Below are 19,432 nucleotides of genomic sequence, written 5' to 3'. Positions count from 1 at the left end.
TTTGCTTTTCCTGAGAAGCAATTAATTTTTCAAATCTGTTCAGCTATGTACTTCTTAAAATATTACAAAATGAAGGCCAAAATATATCCTCTTATTTTTCTGACAAAGCTGAAAGACTTGATTTCATTAATAAGGGCCCAATCACTCTCCATCCTTCATATTGGATAAAATAAATGATGATCATGTTAGTATTTGAACTACACTTTCATTTTGCTAAAATGCTATTTATTAATGCACAAATAGAATCCAATGTTCCTTATATTGCATTAAGTAAAAGTAAATCTATTTCTTGGCCCCTAGTTATATATTTCACAATACAAATGGTAATGAATGTCAATGAAGACATTTACAATGTCTTCTAATACTGGAAGAAGATACTATAAAAGGATAATTTAATTTCTACTCTAACTTCTGATAATGGACATTTCACAAACTGTTTAATTAGTAAACATTTTGTGGCCACTTTTTATTCCTGCCCGACAGGAAACTCCAAAACCTATTCACCCATCTGCACACTACAGGAAGGAAAAATACAGGTCAAACAATACGGGTAAAAAAATAAATTGACGAACTGGGCTTCATATGAACTGATTTGTGATCCCATATTGGCCGTGTGATGTAATCCTTTTTAAGCCTCAGTTTCTCCTTCCACAAAATAAAGGAGAGGAATAAGATAATTATAAATTTCATTTTAGCCTTAACTTTTGATGGTCTCTAATAGCATCATCAGGACACAAGGACAAAATTAAATTTGAGTACAAATAAGCAGTTGGGAAAAGAATGGTCACACCTTAGTGAGTAGTACCTCATAGAAGACATGTTTCCACAATTGGAAGAGAAGGAAAAAGATCTTTTTAAGCATTGCACCAGGACTCATATGTGCTTTCAGGCATATGCTTTCTTACCATTCCTAAGGGGTCATCTTGCTTGTAATCCTCCACGCAAAGCCAGGCCTCTGCAGGTTTCACCATCTCCCAGGTGTCCCCATACCTTGCTGTCACAGAGCAGTCTCACCTGCCTTTTGTGACCAACGAAAACAGTTCTGCAGCCACATTTCAAATTGCTATCTAAGCGTATTAGTCCCTAAGTATTAATTATGTTGTGATTCTTTATTAGAACAAATATGCAATGTAGATATTATACCATAACTAATTATTCCGAATGGATCACACCATTTCTAATTAACTCTTTAATATGACAAATTCTTCTAACACCAAACCTTTAGACAAAGTCATGTTCCCAATTCCCAGTACTTTGCTTTGTACAAAATACTGTTTACTAATACTCAAACTAAAATATCAAGTTCATCTATTAATAGATGTTAATAATTTTATAAATCTATCATTTCGTATGTGTTGTCATAGATACTAAATGATCTAAATACAAAACATGTGACTCTAAATATTACCCAACATACTAAAGTAAAACAATCCTAAACAAACAAAATGCAAATATAAAAATGCCAGGTACTTATCTAAAACATTTTCAGATCATTTGCTCTAAGGACATCAAATTATGATAGCCTCATCTCATGGTTAGTAATAGTGCAAATGCTGAAAGCTAAATCTTAAAAACATTACAAAGAAGAGACAAGTAACTTATAAAATATACATTCAACAACACATTAAAAATTGCAGAAAACAATTGGTAGATAATATTCTGTTTCACTTATTCAAGTGAAATATTAAAAACCTACAAATGAGCGTGGTCATGTTCCAATAAAAGTCTATTTACTTATGGACCAAAAAACAACCTATGAAATACTTTAGAAATAGTAACAAGTTGTGGTAACATTGGGGAGACTTCATTCTCACCTATCAAAGTCCCTCGAAGTCAGCTCCACTGACTACATCTATTATAATTCAAGTATGTATCTCCACTGAAAAGACTATACATTTCCTTTCAGCAAGTAAATAAGCAGAAATACAAAATAAGGGATGCAATATAAAGTACCAAAGAGGCAAAAGTGAGGTTTCTGAATGATCCTCTCAAAAACACTAGACTATTCCTAGGCTCTCCTACTATTCTTTGTCCCTATTTGACATCTTTAGTTCTGCAGTTCCAGACAGTATAGAGAAAGTGAGAAGTCCCAGAAGAATTATCGCCTGCTGATAATGCTTCCGTTAGTATAGAAAGCTGAGGGCTGACTAGTCAACTAAAAGTTTCAAAGAAAAATGTCTGAAAAATACCAAACCTAACTGAACTGATCCCACTCAGTCCAAGCAAAACACATTTGTTTTGCACCTGCCATGTGACCAACACTGTGCTAGAGGGAATTTCACATGTTATTTCATTTAATCTCTACCAAAAAAAACTCATCAGCTATGTTGACAATAAATTCAATGGGCCTGGAGAGGTTAGGTAACTTTCTCAAGTTCACAAGGTAACTTTCTCAAGTTCACATGTTAAGTGGTTGAGTTGGAAGTCAAACCCAGTTTTCTGAGTCCAAACCAAAAGATATCAGTATATTATTTGACCTAAGTGGCATATTAAAATAATAAACACGAGGCTTACAAAATGATATAAAGTGAATTGTTCAACACTATTAAGTTGATAATGTAAAAAAACGCCTACAATGTGATAAGGAAAAAAGTCAATTCACACTAATATGACTTCCTGTATTCACAACTGAAAAATAATTATGGTCTACACTTTCGATAATGCTTGACTAGGGGTATTTGCAATTTAAATTTACATACTTTATGTTTCTGGGAAAGAGATTTTTTAAGCAGATGGAATCAAGTTTTGTTTTCTTTTTCCCTAGATTAATCAAATGTCCAAAACATCTGTCATGAAGTTTCTAACTCAGAAAATAAAAGCAAATGATTGGAACCCTATTAAATTCTGAAAAATTAGTACTTATATACTTTATGGTTCACAAATAAGAGTAATTCTTAAGTCAGTAATTCTCAACCAGGGACACTCTGGCCTGCTAGGGGATATTTGTCACTGTCCTTGTGGGAGAGGCCCGGGATACTCTTAAACATCCTACAATGAACAGGACAGCACTCCACAAAAAAAGAAGTATTGGGCCCAAAATGCCAATACTCTCAAAGGTGAAGAACCCTGCCTTAAGCATATGCTTCCAGTACTTGAAAAAAAAAGTTTAAACTTATGCACTATGTAATACTTCAGGCATGCAAAACTGTATACATAAGACAATGACTCTATATGCCTATTTCTGAGCTTATTATTAAAAAACATTCGATGTCTCTTGTGTATTCCTTCCTGACTAGTTAAACTATCCATCATGTTATATCAATATACTGTGTTAAAGGATGCCATAGCATGATAACTATAGTATTTTTTTAACATTTTATTTATTTATCTTTAGAGGGGAAGGGAAGGAGAGGGGAAGGAAACATCAATGTATGGTTGCTTCTCGTGCATCCCCTGCAGGGAACTGGCCCCTACTGGAAACTGGCCTGCAACCCAAGCATGTGCCCTGACTGGGAATCGAACTGCGATCGTCTGGTTCGCAGGCCCACGCTCAATCCACTGAGCTACACCAGCCAGGACTCGCATGTTAACTATAGTATTTTGTTAAATTATACTATAAGTATCATATGACTTTAACAGACTTGAATACTAGGTGCATTTCTATAATAGTTTACACAGGAGATGGAAAATTGGGGTAGAAGCTCTGCAGACACCATATGGTAAGTCATACTTATTTCTTGTATCTAGAAAGGAATGTTTTGAGTACTTTATCCCCTGACTACACATCACAGAGGTGGTTTTATACTTATAATAGATTACAAAGGACTTATTTATTAAATATATGACTAGCCAATGATCTTCGGATTCAAAGCAAATGCATATAATACAAACAAAGTTTATGAAAAAACAGTGTCATTGTTCTCCATGTCAGTTTGTTTCACTGAGGGCGTTACAGGGAGACACTCTGCCTTCCATTTCTCTTGAGCTCAGGAACTTCTGCATTTTGTAGAGTACAACTTTGAGTCTAACCTTACTTCTCATTTCTTAATTCAGGGTTCTGGAAGTCTGTGTGAGGAAACTGAGGGCACTTTCAAAGTTCTATAATCACAAAGGAATCCCTGGTGTACCACAAACATCACCTCACTTCAACAGACTCAAGGAATCTATACAGTGTGAAAGAACCAGAATTTTAATGAAGTACTATCACAGCCTAAAGTCTATAAGGCAGTATGAAGTATGGTCTTTGAGGCCATATGTTGTTCAACTACTAATAAGACCTATGTTTTCTTCAAAGTATAAGATAAAGTTTTTGCATTTTTAAAATGTTTCATAATCTAATTAGTGTAAGAAAAAATTAATTGTTCAAAGCTACCATCTCTGTCTTTGTTGAACAAGTGCTATCATGCATGGACAATACCACAACCAGTGATGGTGATGAGTAAAATACCAGTATTCATCAACAAAAGACTTAGAGGGGACAAAAACAAACAGTTATCACATTTGTGTGAAATAGGTCCGGTATAAACAATAGACAGAAAGTAGCAAACAAGGGTTAAAGAAAGCTTCATTGAAGAAAGGTGACAGAAAATAAATTCATCCAACTAACCAGTTAGAAGCAAAAGATGAAAGAGAACAGCAGCACATGGATGAAAGTAATTGTAGATTGCAATAAGCCTGCCACAAAATAATTATTAATTCCACCATGATGGGAAATTGGAAAGAAATGTTTTATGATTGTTGCTGTCACTGCTAATGTTTCATGTTCCCTACACAATTATGAAAATGAGTGTGGTGAATATGAGTTGTTATTTAAGAGAAAAATGTTCTCAAATTCTACAATAATAATGCCATTATAGCCTTAATTGATACACTTAGTACATGAACACATGCAGACTCACAGCCTGCATAAAATACAGATGGTCGATAGCCACATAAATAGATCAATGATTACAAAGATGGATTGAGGAGACAAAAACAAGCTGTACTATTACACATGCATGAACATTCTGACTACAAGAATAATTATAATCTGGAACTGGTAAATTGAGGGATGTGGTAGAATGCTTTTTCCTTGCAGAATCGATACACAGTCATCTATCTTTGATGAATTAGGAGTAGCCGTGTCTGAAATCAAAGGAATGGACTCAATGGCCTTTACTTCATTTTAATCATTTTGGCAGAAGCTAGTGAGAAGTTATAGAAATCATACAATCTATTTTGAGATGTAAGATAACATGTGGAAAAACATAATCTTGTGGCTACTGGCAAACCCCGCACACTGGATCCTGCGCCAGACAAGTTGAAAGGGCTTCAGAAAAGTAATAGTGGCCCCAGGAGTGGAAATTAACTGGAGGATGTGGGGGAGCACGAGCTGCACGGTTCCCACGCATGGATCACAGACAGACAACCGTGGGGCTATTTCTGTAGTTTCCAGTCAGGGAGGAAATTCCCTGGGGCTGTATTTCACGAAAGGATCATTATTAAGAAAAATTAGTATCCTTTATAAAAAAATAATGAGTTAAAATGAAAGAAAGAAAGGGAAGTTAACAAAAGAAGAGGAATGAGAGGAAAAGAGAGAAGAAATCGAGGACGTGAAGAGGGTTGAGGGGGAGCAGAAAATAGACACCAGAGGTACATGACCAGCAGATGTAAATGTCCCCCGTAAACATAAGGGAGAAAGACACCAAACATAATACATAGAACAGTTGCTTAAAGAATACAGGTAGGTGTCTGGTAAATAGTGTGGGGTTCTTTTTTAAAGAAAGAATTATAAGAAAATAACAACTACTTGAACTAAGTCACTGCAGTTGAGAATATCAAAGGTATCATTTCCACGGATCTCATTCTCTCTTTTGTCCTTCCTTAAAACTCTCGCCTGTGCTGGCTTTTGTGACACATAGCAACTTCTTTACCTGTTTGCTCTTTCCATGTCTTGGCTATTATAAAAAATATGCTGCAATAAACATGGGCAAGCAGGTAACTCTTTGATATAGTTATTTAATTTCCTTCAGATATAAATCCAGAAGGTGGACTGGAGGAGCATGGGGTAGTTCGATTTTAGTTTTTTGAAAAAATCTCCATAGTGCATTCCACAGCAGCTATACCAATTTTCATTTCTACCAATTATACAAGGGTTTCCTTGTCTCCACATCCTTGCCACTGTGTATTTATTGCTGTTTTGATAACAGCCATTCTAACAGGTAACAGATGAAATCTCATTGTAGTTTTAATTTGCATTGCTTGGTGATTGCTGATATTAATATTTTTTTAAATTTTTTAAAATATGCTTTTATTTAATTATTTTTCAAGTACAGTTTTCTATTACTCCCATCCCATCCCACCCCCCCGTGCTCCCCCCCATTTCCACCCTTTTCAGTTGTTGTCCATGTATCCTTTATATATGTTCCTCTAAATCCCTCCCCTATTTCCCCTGAAATTTGATATTAAGAAATTTTTCATGTATATGTTGGCGACTGGCATATCTTCTTTGATAATATGTCTACTCAAGTTCTTTGTCCATTTTCAATCACATTATTTGGTTTTCTACTCTTGAGCTGTATGAGTTGCTCATATATTTTGGATATTAACCCATTATCAGATATGTAGTTTCAGATATATAATTTCTCCTGTTATCAGATAATTTCCCATGATCAGATATATAATTTTTCCCATACTGTAGGTTGCCTTTCCACTCTGTTGGTTACATGTTGTGCCGTAGCGAAGACTTTTAATTTGATATAGCCCCAATAGTTTCTTTTTACTTTTGTTCATTGTAATTTTGCTGTCATATTAAAAAAAATCATGGCCCAGATCAATGGCAAGGAGCTTTTTCCATATTTCTTTCTAGAAAATTTAGGCTTTCTGATCTTTTAAATTTTCAATACACTTACCTATTTAACTTTCTCTATCACTCTCATCCTTCGTGATTTGAATACTGTTTTGCAACAGTATTCTTTGACTACTTTACCATAATCTATTAGAGGTGTTTCTTCTTTCTCATTTAAAATATATTCAATTTTAGCCCTAGCTGCTGTGGCTCAGTGGATTGAGTGCCAGTCTGTGAAGCAAAGGCTTGCCGGTTCGATTCCTCGTCAGGGAAAATGCCTGGGTTGCAGGCCACGTCCCTGGTTGGGGGGACGGGAGAGGCAACCACATGTTGATAGTTTTCTCTCTCTCTCTCCCTCCTTACCCCTCTCTAGAAATAAATAAATCTTTTTTAAAATAAACTCTAAAATATATCCTATTTTAAGTTGATAACTTTAATCACATATAAAAAACATAATTTTACTTCCCCCTCATATTTTAAGTTATTTTGGGATATCAATATTATAATTTACATCATTTTATACTATGTACCTAATTATAGGTTATTGTAGTTATAGTTATTTTTCTATGTTTATTTTTAAATCACAGGTGCAAGTGAATTATGCACCACCATTATAGTACTAGTGAATCTGACTTTGACTATATATTTATCATTTCCAGTGAGTTTTACACATTCATAGGTTATTATTTAAATTAACATCTTTCCATTTGGGCTTGAACGATACTTCTTAGCACTTCTCGTATTGTAGGTCTGTTCCTCTTACCCTTTTAATGTGGTCCTTCTTGGCCTCTCTAGTTTAGGACGATGCTTTAGAATCAACCCATGGGTCCGGAATTGTAACAACAGTGTCCTTTCTATGGACAGCAGTGAATGAGAACTGAACTTGCGAATGATTCATGTCCACCATCTTGACTGGGAAATTTTTTTGTATTAGTTTGTAGCCTTTTTGTTTTTGCCCTAAATCTTTTATACCAGTGTATGGATCCCTTCTCAGAATAAATACATAGGAATGCAAAAAAACCAATTATATTAAAATATATATCAACACATTCTCAAAAATAAATTCTGATATATTTATATGCATCTTGATTAAAGCATTCAAAAATAAGATTAACTGCCAGCTTTAATAACTGTAATATTTAAGTTTAATTTTTAAGTGTAATAAGTGTAATTTTAAGAAGTAATAATTATAAATAATACTTCATGAACTCTACCACAAATTTACTGTGATATAAAAATATTTTTCTATTAGTGACTAGAAATAACTTTAGAAATAGAAAATATTATTTCTAAAATTAAAAACACTGTTAATATTTCTTCAGTCTGCTGTCCACATTGTAAGTCAAATGAAATGCCAAATGTTAGTTAGAAATCAAAGAAAATAAGATGCAGTATTTTTCACATCTAAGTAGGGGCACCTGAATTTTCTGAATTGAGCTACAAAGAAATATCTTTGCAAGTTATTCTCCAGTAATATTATACTGCCTTCCATGTTGATTATCTCTTTTCTGCTTATGCATCATAAATGTGACCATAAACTCCCTACCAAGCTGAATTTCCTCAGCACTTAAGAATCATTTGCCTACACTAATGTTCTAAAATAGAACACACTTTTATTTTTCCCTTAAGACTTGAATTAAAATTTTGAAAGTTTCATTTCTTTGACAATAGTCTATATGTAAGCATTTGCACAAATATTTCATTTTTACTACTGTTATCCCAAAACACTCACTGGTCATATATTATGTATCTCAAGAGATCAAATTAAATTGCACTGAAGCAGATTTTCAAAGATGAAATAATAACTCAAAAATTACCCAAATATATTATTATTAAATACTATTACTTATTTGGATAATTTGGATAATTTGCATAGTATTTGGAAATCTTAATTCTATATATTAAAAGCTCTTCAATAATTTCAGGATTTGTTTTTTCTGCATGCATTGACAGTACCACATGGTTTTTATCCTTCATTTTGTTTATGTGGTGAATCACAGTTATTGATTTGTGAATGTTGTACCAGACTTACATTCCTGGAGTAAATCCTAACTATATGCCAACAAACTGGACAATGTGGATAAAATAGATAAATCGCTGGAAACACAAATCTTCTGAAACTAAATCAGGAAGAATCAGAGAATCTGAATAGAGAGATAACAACTAATGAAACTGAAGCAGTAATAAAAAAACTCCCAACTAACAAAAGCCCTGGACCAGATGGCTTCACAGGTAATTTGACCAAACCTTCTGAGAACTATTCTCTCCCCTTCTCAAACTATTTGAAAAAATTCAAGAGGAGGGAAGGCTCCAGGAATCCGTTTTTGAGGCCAGCATTATCCTAATTCCAAAACCAGATAAAGACACTGAAAAGAAATAAAATTATACGCCAATATACATGGTGAACACACATGCTAGTCTTCAGCACAATATTAGCAAACAGAATACGGCAATGCATTAAAAGGTCATATACCATGATCACAAGAGATTTATTTCAGGCATGCAAAGTTGGTACAACATTCTCGAATCAATAGATTCACCACATAAATAAAATGAAGAATAAAATATTTGATAAAATCCAGTAACCATTCATGATTGAAACTCTCAGCAAAGCGGGAACAGAGGGAACACACCTAACCATAATAAAGGCCACGTATGACAAACCCACTGCCAGGTATGACAAACCCACTGTACTCAACGGGTAAAAAGCATAAGCGCTCCCCTTAGGATCACGAACAACACAGGAAGGTCCACTTTAACCTCTCTTATAAACACAGTACTGGAAGCCCCAGCCACAGCAATCAGATAAGAAGAAGAAATGAAGTCATCCATATTGGAAAAGAAGAAGTAAAATGGTCACTATTTGTAGATCACATGATATTGTCCATAGAGAACCCTAAAGACTCCACCAAGAAGCTACTAGAACTGACCAATGAATTTAGCAAAGCAGCAGGATACAAGATTAATATTCAGAAATTGGTGTATTTTAAATGCCAATAATGAATTAACAGAGAAGGAAATTAAGAAAACAATCCCATTTGCAATGGCCACAAAAAAATACATAGGAATAAACCTAATGAAGGATGTAAAAGACTTGTACTAGGAAAATTATAAGACACTTAAAGAAAGAAGTTGAAGAAGATAAAAATAATTGGAAGCACATACCGTGTTCATGGATAGAAAAAATTAACATCATTAAAATGTCCATACTACTCATAGCAATCTGTAGATTCAATACAATTCCTATCAAGATTCCAATGATGTATTTCATAGAACCAGAACAAATATTTCAAAATTTTATATGGAACAACAAAATAACCTGCATAGCAACAGAGATACTGAGAAAGAAGAACAAAGTTGAAGGAGTCACACTATTTAATATCAAACTATACTACAAGGCCATAGTAGTCAAAACAGCATGGCACTTGCATAAAAACAGAAACATAAATCAATGAAATGGAATAAAGATCCCAGAAACAAACCCACTCCTTTATAGTCAATATTTGACAGAGGACCCCAGAACTTACAATGGGCTAAAGACAGTTTATTCAATACACAGTGCTGGGAAAATTGCACAGATATGTGCAGAAAATGAAACTAGATCACTCTTATACCATACACAACTATAAATTCAAAATGGATCAAAGACTTAAGTGTTATACCCAGAAGAATAAAAATCATAGAAGAAAATGTAAGCAGCAAAATCTTGGACATTGCTAATAGCAATTTTTAATTGTCTATATCTCCCAGGCAAGGGAGACAAAAGAAAAAATAAACAAATGGGACTACATCAAACTAAAAGTTTTTCATGGCAAGGGAAATCATCGACAAAACAAAAAGACAACACACATAATAGGAGACCATATTCGATGATACATCTGATAAGGGGACAATATCCACAATTCATAAACAATTTACAAAACTCAACACTGAAAAAACAACCAACCCAATTAAAAAATGGGCAAAGGATCTGAATAAACACTTCTCCAAACAAGACATACAGATGGTCAATACGTACGAAAAGATGCTTAATGCCACTAGTCATCAGAGAAATGCAAGTTAAAACCACACTGAGATATCATCTGACACCTATCAGAATGGCTGACACCAATCAATCAACAAACAAGCGCTGGGGAGGATGTGGAGAAAGGGGACCCTTTTGTACTGTTGGTGGGAATGCAGACTGGTGCAGCCACTGCAGAAAGTAGTATGGTGATACCTCGAAAATTAAACACGGATCTGGCTTTTGATCCTGTCATCCCACTTCTTGGAATATATCTGAATCAAAGCAGAACACAAATTTGAAAGAACATAAGCACTCCTATGTTCACTGTAGCATTTTTTACAATCGCCAAGCTATGGGAGCAACCCAAGTGTCCATCAGTAGATGAGTGGATAAAACAGCTATGGGACTTTTACTTACTGGACTACTACTCAGCTATAAAAAAGACTTTTGCCTTTTATGACAACATAGATGGACCTGGAGAATATTATGATAATGAAATAAGCCAGTCACAGAAAGACAAATTATCATATGATTTCACTCATATGTGGAGTCTAATGAACACATGTGGAACTAACAAGCAAAAGACAGACAGATTTATTGATAGAGAGCAGCCTGAAAGCTAAGGGGTGAGGAGGTTACTGGCTGACGGAATTGAGCAAAATGGAAAAAGGACTCATGGACATGGCCAACAGTGTGGTGATAACAGTGAGGAGGGGATTTAAGGGGGATATAGGCCCTGGCTTGTATAGCTCAGTGGATTGAGCACGGGCTACAAACCAAAGGATCACCGATTTGATTCCCAGTTGGGGCATGTACCTGGGTTGTAGGCCAGGTCCCCAGTAGGGGGTATGTGAGAGGCAACCACACATGGATGTTTCTCTTTCTTTCTCCCTTCCTCTCTCTCTAAAAATGAATAAATAAAACTTTTATAAATAAAAAATAAAATTGTATTTTCTTTAAAAATGGTAATTTCAGAATAGGATTAGTTTTTAAATGTTTCTATGTGCTGCTGAAAGTAATTTAGGATATTTTGACTTCTTTCCCATATGAACTCAGTTTCTAGCTTAGATTTATATATTTTGAAATAAAGAGGATATTAGTTATTAATAACCTGAGGATATTAATAACCTACAGGATATTTATTTATTAATAACCTGAAAATTTGGGCTTGATTTTTTAATCTCATTTATTGATTTTAGAGAGAGGGAAAAAAGGGAAGGAGAGGGAGGAGAGGGAGGGGGGAGAGAGAAAGAGAGAGAGTGAGTCTGTTGTGCCACTTATTTATACATTCATTGGCTGCTTCTTGTATATGCTCTGATCAGGAATCGAACCCACAACCTTGGTGTGTCAGGGTGGTATTCTAAACATCTAAGATACCCGATCAGGGCAAATGATGATTTTTAAAACTTTTATAAGACATTTATCCTGCTAAACAACTAATACTGGTGTTAATTCAAGTCTCCAGAAAATAATGTGTCCTTAATTCTTTTTTGTTGTCTTGCTGTTATGAGGAGACAACCATGCCATATGAGCAACAAGCTATGTTTATACCTGGATGGAGTTTAGAGCTGTGATCAAACAGAATTTTATAACAAAGGTAATCTGATAATAACATTTAAACCTATGCATTATCAATGTGCTACATGGTGATTAGACACAAATGGCAAACGACTCCTATGAATGGCCAATTGATGTTGCTTTTGCATCACTGAAGCAAAAGTTTCTAGGATGGGAGAGAGAAAGAGGACTGGTGATTCCAGTCTTTCTCTTTCCTTATAGTTCAAGCACTCTTTCTGGTGCTGGAAAATAAAATAATCATTTCAATCCAGGACCTTCCTCCTTACCAGAAAAGATACTGAGACATTTGGTTGCTCTAGATAAATGCACTATTAACTTCAGTAGCTCCGGTGAGTTCCTCACCAGTTGTGCCTTGTCTGTATCCAAGCAGCACAATGTCAATCATGCATACCGGTAAACTGCACGTTACACTGTTTTCTCCTACCATCAAAATGAAGAAAATGAGCTTTGATTGAGAACGGTAAGAGATGAGAGAAAATTGTAGAGTATCTGGCAATGAGAAGGAAAGCAGACTGGTGTTGAAAAAGAAAAACAAGAAAAGCAGGCACGAAATCGGTGGGGCAGAGGATTCAAGGGATAAAATACACAGACATGGAGCAAAAAAGAAAGAACTAAAGGCTACGAAAAGGAAGGGGGGTGTAGAAAAGAGGAAGAGACAAGACAGGCCGAGGTCCCTCCACATACAGCAAACAGGAAGCACATGGAAGAACAGCGTGCCATGCACAAAAAGATTCTGGCAGAATCTGAACTTTATGAGTCTCCTTCTCTCACCTTCCCAGAGTATAGCTCCAAATTTGGTATGATAATGTGATTTCACAAGCATTTGTTTTCTCTGCATGGTAGATAAGATTAAACCCCCAAATTCAACAATATTGGCATAATTTAGTGTCATCTCTAAATTTTAAGCAATTCATTCCTCCCAACTGGACCAGGACTACCCAATTTAAAGAGAGTAACAAATATATATTGTTTATGTCATAAAATAAAGTGAAACATTAAAAAATTCCAGGTAACGCATTTCTATATACACATGTTGAAACCTTGTTGTAGAGAAGAGGAGGAGCATACATAGTGAGAATCTTTCCCTTCTCACATTCCCTAGAATTAAAAACATGACTTAAGAAATAATAGCTTTTTTAATTTTTATTTTAATTGTTCAAACAAACAATAGTTTTTAATGTTACTGGGAAATAAATATCATAGTAGCAGTCTGCATGTTTGCATTATTTTTTTACCGAAGCATATAAAGAAAAAAAAAACTATACAATTTTAAAGGGTAAAAAAATGACTACATTGATTAATTCTTCAAAATACTGTGCTACTTTACTATAATCTCATTATACATAAAAGACTAGAAAGCTTCAATTCTTCAGTAGGAGTCAGAAATTTGTTTGCCTTTTGTAGTTTAAATTTAAAACATCCAATGGAAGAAAAAGGGAGAACTAAATCCTGTTTAGGTTTCACTCATCGCTCATTCTGACGGCTGCACAAAGAACCGTGGAACTAAGTGGGACAGGAGGAATGTGATTGGCTCTCCATTTCAGAGTGCTGTGTACGGACGGACCTCCTAGTTGCACAGAGAAAAACACTTTTCTAAAAATTTGACCACAAGAAGATTTCTTATCAAGGTGTCACTCTTACTGAGATTAATATAAGTGTGCCTGTATAATAAAGGGCCTCAATCAACTCATGAAACCTTTAGAAAGGGAATATCTGTATATTTAAAACATATATATGAGGTAAACTGTAATACAAGCCTCTACTACAAAATGAAGGAACCGTAATCAATAATATGGACAGAGCCACGCCAGAGGAACTTGCACAACTCATATCTCAAATCCTTAGGAAGTTTTTGTAAAACATGGTAAAATAACCCTCGGACCATGCCTAAGAGACCTGTTTATAAACCTAACAAGAAAGCAATTATTATGACTACTGGATTAGTAGTCATTAAAAACATTGTCTCTAATTATCACTGTGTGTGTTATGTTATTTTCACCAACAGAAATTTCTTCCTTCTGTTGATGCAATTGTTCCCCTTCCCCTTCCTCATGAATAGTCATTACCTTTCGTCTCTAAATCCAAAAGAATTAGCTTCTACTGGAATCAGTGTTTCCAGAATAGATATTCTTATTGATTTCAAATAAACACTAGTTTGCCTCTTACTTTGAAAGAACTTTTTTACTTTTAGGCTAACAGAATTTCATACAGACACAGCAGGCTCAAATGACAAATGCTGATTCTCTGAGATTTAGACACAGTCTGAGGAAGTTATGGAAAAACTATTACAGCATAAACTACTCCATCTTGGTAAAATCAAAGCAAACTACACGGCTCCAGAACAAACCACAGGAACAACCACCACAAAATAACTATAATAAACATGCCTTTTTATGAAAAATCTCTGCAGTGTTTCCTTCTAGAAATTAAACCAGACAGGACAAGGCATACCAAGATTCCTAATAACATGTTAGATCTTGTATACTGCTTTATTCTAGAAAGAACTTTATTTGATTTAATGATCACAGGAACCCTGCGGTCTCAGATGAGGACGCACAGGTATAACCAGCTGAAATATTTTGCCCACAGGAGGCAAAGCAATAGAATAGAAAGAACAATGGTCCTGGCCAGGGCGTTCACGGGGTTAGATGGTTGTTCTGACGCACCCAGACTGTGAGTTTGATCCGCAGTCAGGGCACATACAAGAAGCAACCAATGAATTCCTAAGTGGGTGGGACAACAAATAGATGTTTCCCCTTCTCTCTCTTTCCCTCAAATCAATAAACATTAAAAACAGAAAAAAGCATTGGTTTTAGACTCATGATAGACCTTGTTCTGAAGCACAGCTCTGCTACACTGACACTTACCAGCCATGTGACAACAGGCAACCTCTCTAAGCCTCAGTTTCCTTATTCATAAAATGATATTAATACTTATCTCACAAAACTGTTGTAGGATTCAATGACAGAAAATACGTAAAGTGCTTGGCACAATCCCCAGCAGATGGTAAGTGCCTAACAAAGCATAGTTTTCCCATTTACCCACTGATCTTGAGCAAGCCATTTCAAGTGCTGTCCTCTCCTCTTTTATATCCATGGAGTGATAATAACAAGGTCTACTTTACAGAATCTGTGTGATGATGACATCCAATTTTCTTTACAGTGAGTAACGGAATGATACGTCTACATATACATAAACTTAATTTTTAAAATATACTTACCTAATGAATGGTAAGAAATGAAAGTAGAACCTAAATCTCCTACATTGGGTCCTCTGACTAACAACACAGCTAGATATTCCTTATTCTCCTACCCAAGTACAGAAGAACATTTTCTTACAACTCCATTCAGGAACCTAGAAACACCCACGAAAATGAATTTTAAAAAGAAAATATGCAAGTTACCTGAATTAAGGCCTCAGTCAGCAAGTCTTCATTGACTTCCAAAATGATGTTTTTTATATCTTCGTATGGCATACGGTACGATCCAAGGAAGATAGCTAAAATAAAAACAAAAGTTTAGTGAAAACAGAACAGCATCTAAATTTTAACATCCTAATAAGTGCCTGATTCTCATTTCATAGAATGAAATTTTGAAACTTCTGTCACTAATACTAATTTATATAGAGTTATGAACAAACAAAAGGACTTCCCATTCAATGTACGACACAACTCATCTAGGTAAAATGGCCTATTATCACAGGCCTTAATATTTACAGCTCACATGTATTTACAGATACAAAATAAAAGTCCTAATAGATGTTTATGCATTTCAGATTGAGCTGGTACAAAATGATCCAGGAAAAGATTTGATTACAAGTTGGCCTTTTAATTCAATGCAGAATTCAGTGTGTAGATGATCAGATGATTCCAATACAGCACTCCTCAGGAATGACAATAAAGTAACCAAATACAAGGAAATCAATCTACTGCGCAATTCTCATATATAAGAAAAAAATTAAAGTGTTTGAATCATCACTGCTTTTTTAATTCCTGCTGGCATCCATGTGGTGTAGTGTTAGTTGCTTTATATGTTGGATCTCGATTTCCCTTGTCAGTGTCTTTATTAAATACATAATCTGTCATATTGAATTAATTAATTTAATTATATCTAAAAGCCTTACACTTAACTCAGGAGGTATTTTTTCCAACAGTACGTTACATTTAACCTTCATTAAACATACTTTTTAAAGAACATTTGCATTGTCTTATCATCAGAACAGGAATATATTCCTAAGAATTTTTTCCCATGAAAAGGACCATATGACTTCACTGACACTTAAAACAACAAATCCTTACTGTTTCTGCACATGATTACCTAGAAATAAACACCAAATGAGATAACCATAATCAAAATTAATAATCTTGACACATACCAACTAGCAATTAAGATCGTACTTTTTAAAAACATACTGAACATCCACTTTACAAAGAAATTTTACTGTCAGATAAGTCATATACACACTCGCTAGCGCTATTAGGAGACGGCTTTTATGACAGCAACATTCTGAGTGACAGGAGAATGATGAGTTGTTTATTTGAATCTGATTCCCTACAGCACATTCTTTAAGAAAATAAACTCCTATGGTATCTCACTGAGTAATTAGAAATGCTTGATATGTTGCAATTTTTCATGCATAGTGTTTTAGTACCCTCAGAATATAAACACAGTCTACTCTGGTGACCAAAAACATATGCTACATTCAATACAGAGGGGAGAATTTATCGAAGTAAAACTGAAGGCCTGCTTAAATGAAGATGGCTTTAACTGTCCAGCTGCTTCGCAAAAGTACACTGAAGTCTGGCTGGATGTCAAAGGCCTGAAGGTTTGGTGACCAGTTTTACAGTGCAGTAGTTAATAATTTAAGTAGCTCACATCACAATTACTCCAAATGTAAAGGAATAGCAGGAAAGGACTTGTCCAATGTGACTAGTGAATACTATAAAACTCTCACTCCCAAGCCTAAACAAAAGGACAAGAAATACCAATCTTTTCAACTCTGCTTTATGTCTCACTGAGCCCTCTAACAATGCCTGATTATCAGTACTTTCCAAAGCTTTATTATTTATCAATTTCAACAAGCCCGAGGGAGGTTGAGTTAGGATGGCCTTTATTCTAGCGGAATGACAAAAAGACAAAACAAATCATGTGTACACAGAATTTTATTTTTAGTAAATGCTAAATATACCTGTTCAAAGAAGTTATAATTCTGTTTAAATATATTCAACAACCACCCTCTCTCCATCAACCCCTAGGCAGGAAAATGTACATACACAGATTCTGGGCTGTCTTGGAATCCAAAACTCTCAACTCTCTCACTTTCTTCTTTGCAGGTTGGGTCTTCTTCTCTTCTAAAGCTTCTGTATTCTTTGGAACTGAAAGAAAAATGTTGATTCATAAACAATGATGGCACTAATCCAAGCACACATAGTAACACTAGTAAGGCATACTAACTACATTAATAAAGCTCATGCCAAAATCAATAAATGTATTTATTTCATTAGTTTGAGTAAGAGGACAAACATAAAAATATAGACCTGTTTAGAGGTTTCTCTACAAATTAAACGTCAGCACTTAAGCAGCAAAGATAAGCCAAATAGAACCAAAAATCAATTGCTGCTTTTTACCTAATGTGAACATTAATTCCTACTTTACCAGGCACCTACAAGCACCACTGGAGTTAAATGTAAAATCGCCCTAATTTGGACTAATTGAGGAAAAGACAGGCATTTATTGTACATTACGGTAAAATGTAGGCATGTGTTTCATTTAGTGAAATTGCTTTAAAGTGCCTAAGGTAACTTTAACTGCTAAACAAGTTGCCATATACAAATTCCTGCAGACTCTGCTTTGAAAAACAGATAAGTACCATTTGCAAGTTGCATAACACTAGCACCCATTTCCATACACATAGTTAACAAAATCCAAAGACCAGGTCTTTTGAGTAAGCTACCTTTGTTTCTCTAATCATTTTTTTAGTACTGTTTGCTTTCTTAAAACAAAAGGTACATTTATGGTGTATTAAGAGGATAATTCTCTAGTTGAGAAACAATTTAAATGCCCTGAAACTGTGAAGAGCGACAGTGCCAAGGAGTGGCCTTAGCACCCTCGAGATCTCCATCACGCCTTCCCCCAAATAAGCTATCCCAAAAACCAAAGCAAAAAAACCATGGCTGGCTGGCTGCTATGAAAAGGAAACTTTATAGAAAATTCATAAACCCCTCCCATACAGAAATTCCACAGCTATCATTGTACTTATGTGTTAACAGTTCACCTCATTTAATTAGCATGCTATTAAACAATGGATGAGTCAATAACGAGATTAAGAAAGAAATAAAAAAGTTGCTGGAAACAAATGAAAAGGAACACCTAACATTCCAACACTTATGGGACACAGTGAAGGCAACCCTGAGAAGGAAGTTCATAGTGTTACAGGCCTCCCTAAAAATGTAGAAACACTTCAAATAAACAACCTAATGCTACACCTACAAGAACTCGAAGAATAATAACAAAGACAGCCCAGGGAGAGTAGAAGGAAGGAAATAATCAAGATCAGAGCAGAATTAAATGCTTAAATTTAGTCTCTATATTATAAAGTCTAAAAGAACAGTTTAAAGGATCAATAAATACAGAAACTGGTTCTTTGAAAAGAAAAACAAAAATCGACAAGCCTTTAAGTAGACTCATTAAGAAAAAAAGGACTCCAATAAACAAAATCATAAATGAAAGAGAACAGATTACAACTGATACCATAGAAATACAAAGGATTGTAAGAAATTACTACAAAGAACTATATGCCCAAAACATTTGAAAACCTGGGTGAAATGGATAGATTTGTAGAAAAATATAATCTTTGAAAACTAAACCAAGAACAAGCAGAAAGCCCTGGAGGAAGTAGCTCAGTGGACTGACTGCTGCGCTGCTACCCGAAGGGTCTCCAGTTCAATTCCCAGTCTGGGGAACATCCCTGGGTTGTGGGCCAGATTCCCAGTGGGGGGCATGTGAGAGGCAACCACAAATATGCTTCTCTCCCTCTTTCTTCCTCCCTTGCCCACTCTAAAAATAAAAAAATTAAATTAAAAA

General features: G+C 35.0%; 1 protein-coding gene across 3 annotated transcripts in view; it reads right to left on the bottom strand.

Moving 5' to 3' along the window:
- The window catches only part of DIAPH2 (diaphanous related formin 2), a 902,023-nt gene that overhangs the window by 507,700 nt on the left and 374,891 nt on the right, over positions 1-19,432 (bottom strand). For all 3 annotated transcript variants that reach the window (XM_037060830.1, XM_037060831.1, XM_037060832.1), the window contains 2 exons: positions 17,623-17,724; positions 15,754-15,848 (listed from right to left, as the gene is read on the bottom strand). In XM_037060830.1, the coding sequence (XP_036916725.1) occupies positions 15,754-15,848; positions 17,623-17,724 (197 nt within the window). The remainder of the gene's footprint in view (positions 1-15,753; positions 15,849-17,622; positions 17,725-19,432) is intronic.

Source organism: Sturnira hondurensis, unplaced genomic scaffold, assembly GCF_014824575.4.
Source record: "Sturnira hondurensis isolate 20B ecotype Veracruz unplaced genomic scaffold, ASM1482457v3 Scaffold0012545, whole genome shotgun sequence".
Taxonomy (NCBI): Eukaryota; Metazoa; Chordata; class Mammalia; order Chiroptera; family Phyllostomidae; genus Sturnira; species Sturnira hondurensis.
The sequence above is the reverse complement of the archived record's forward strand: the minus strand, read 5'-3'. Positions and strand labels throughout refer to the sequence as shown.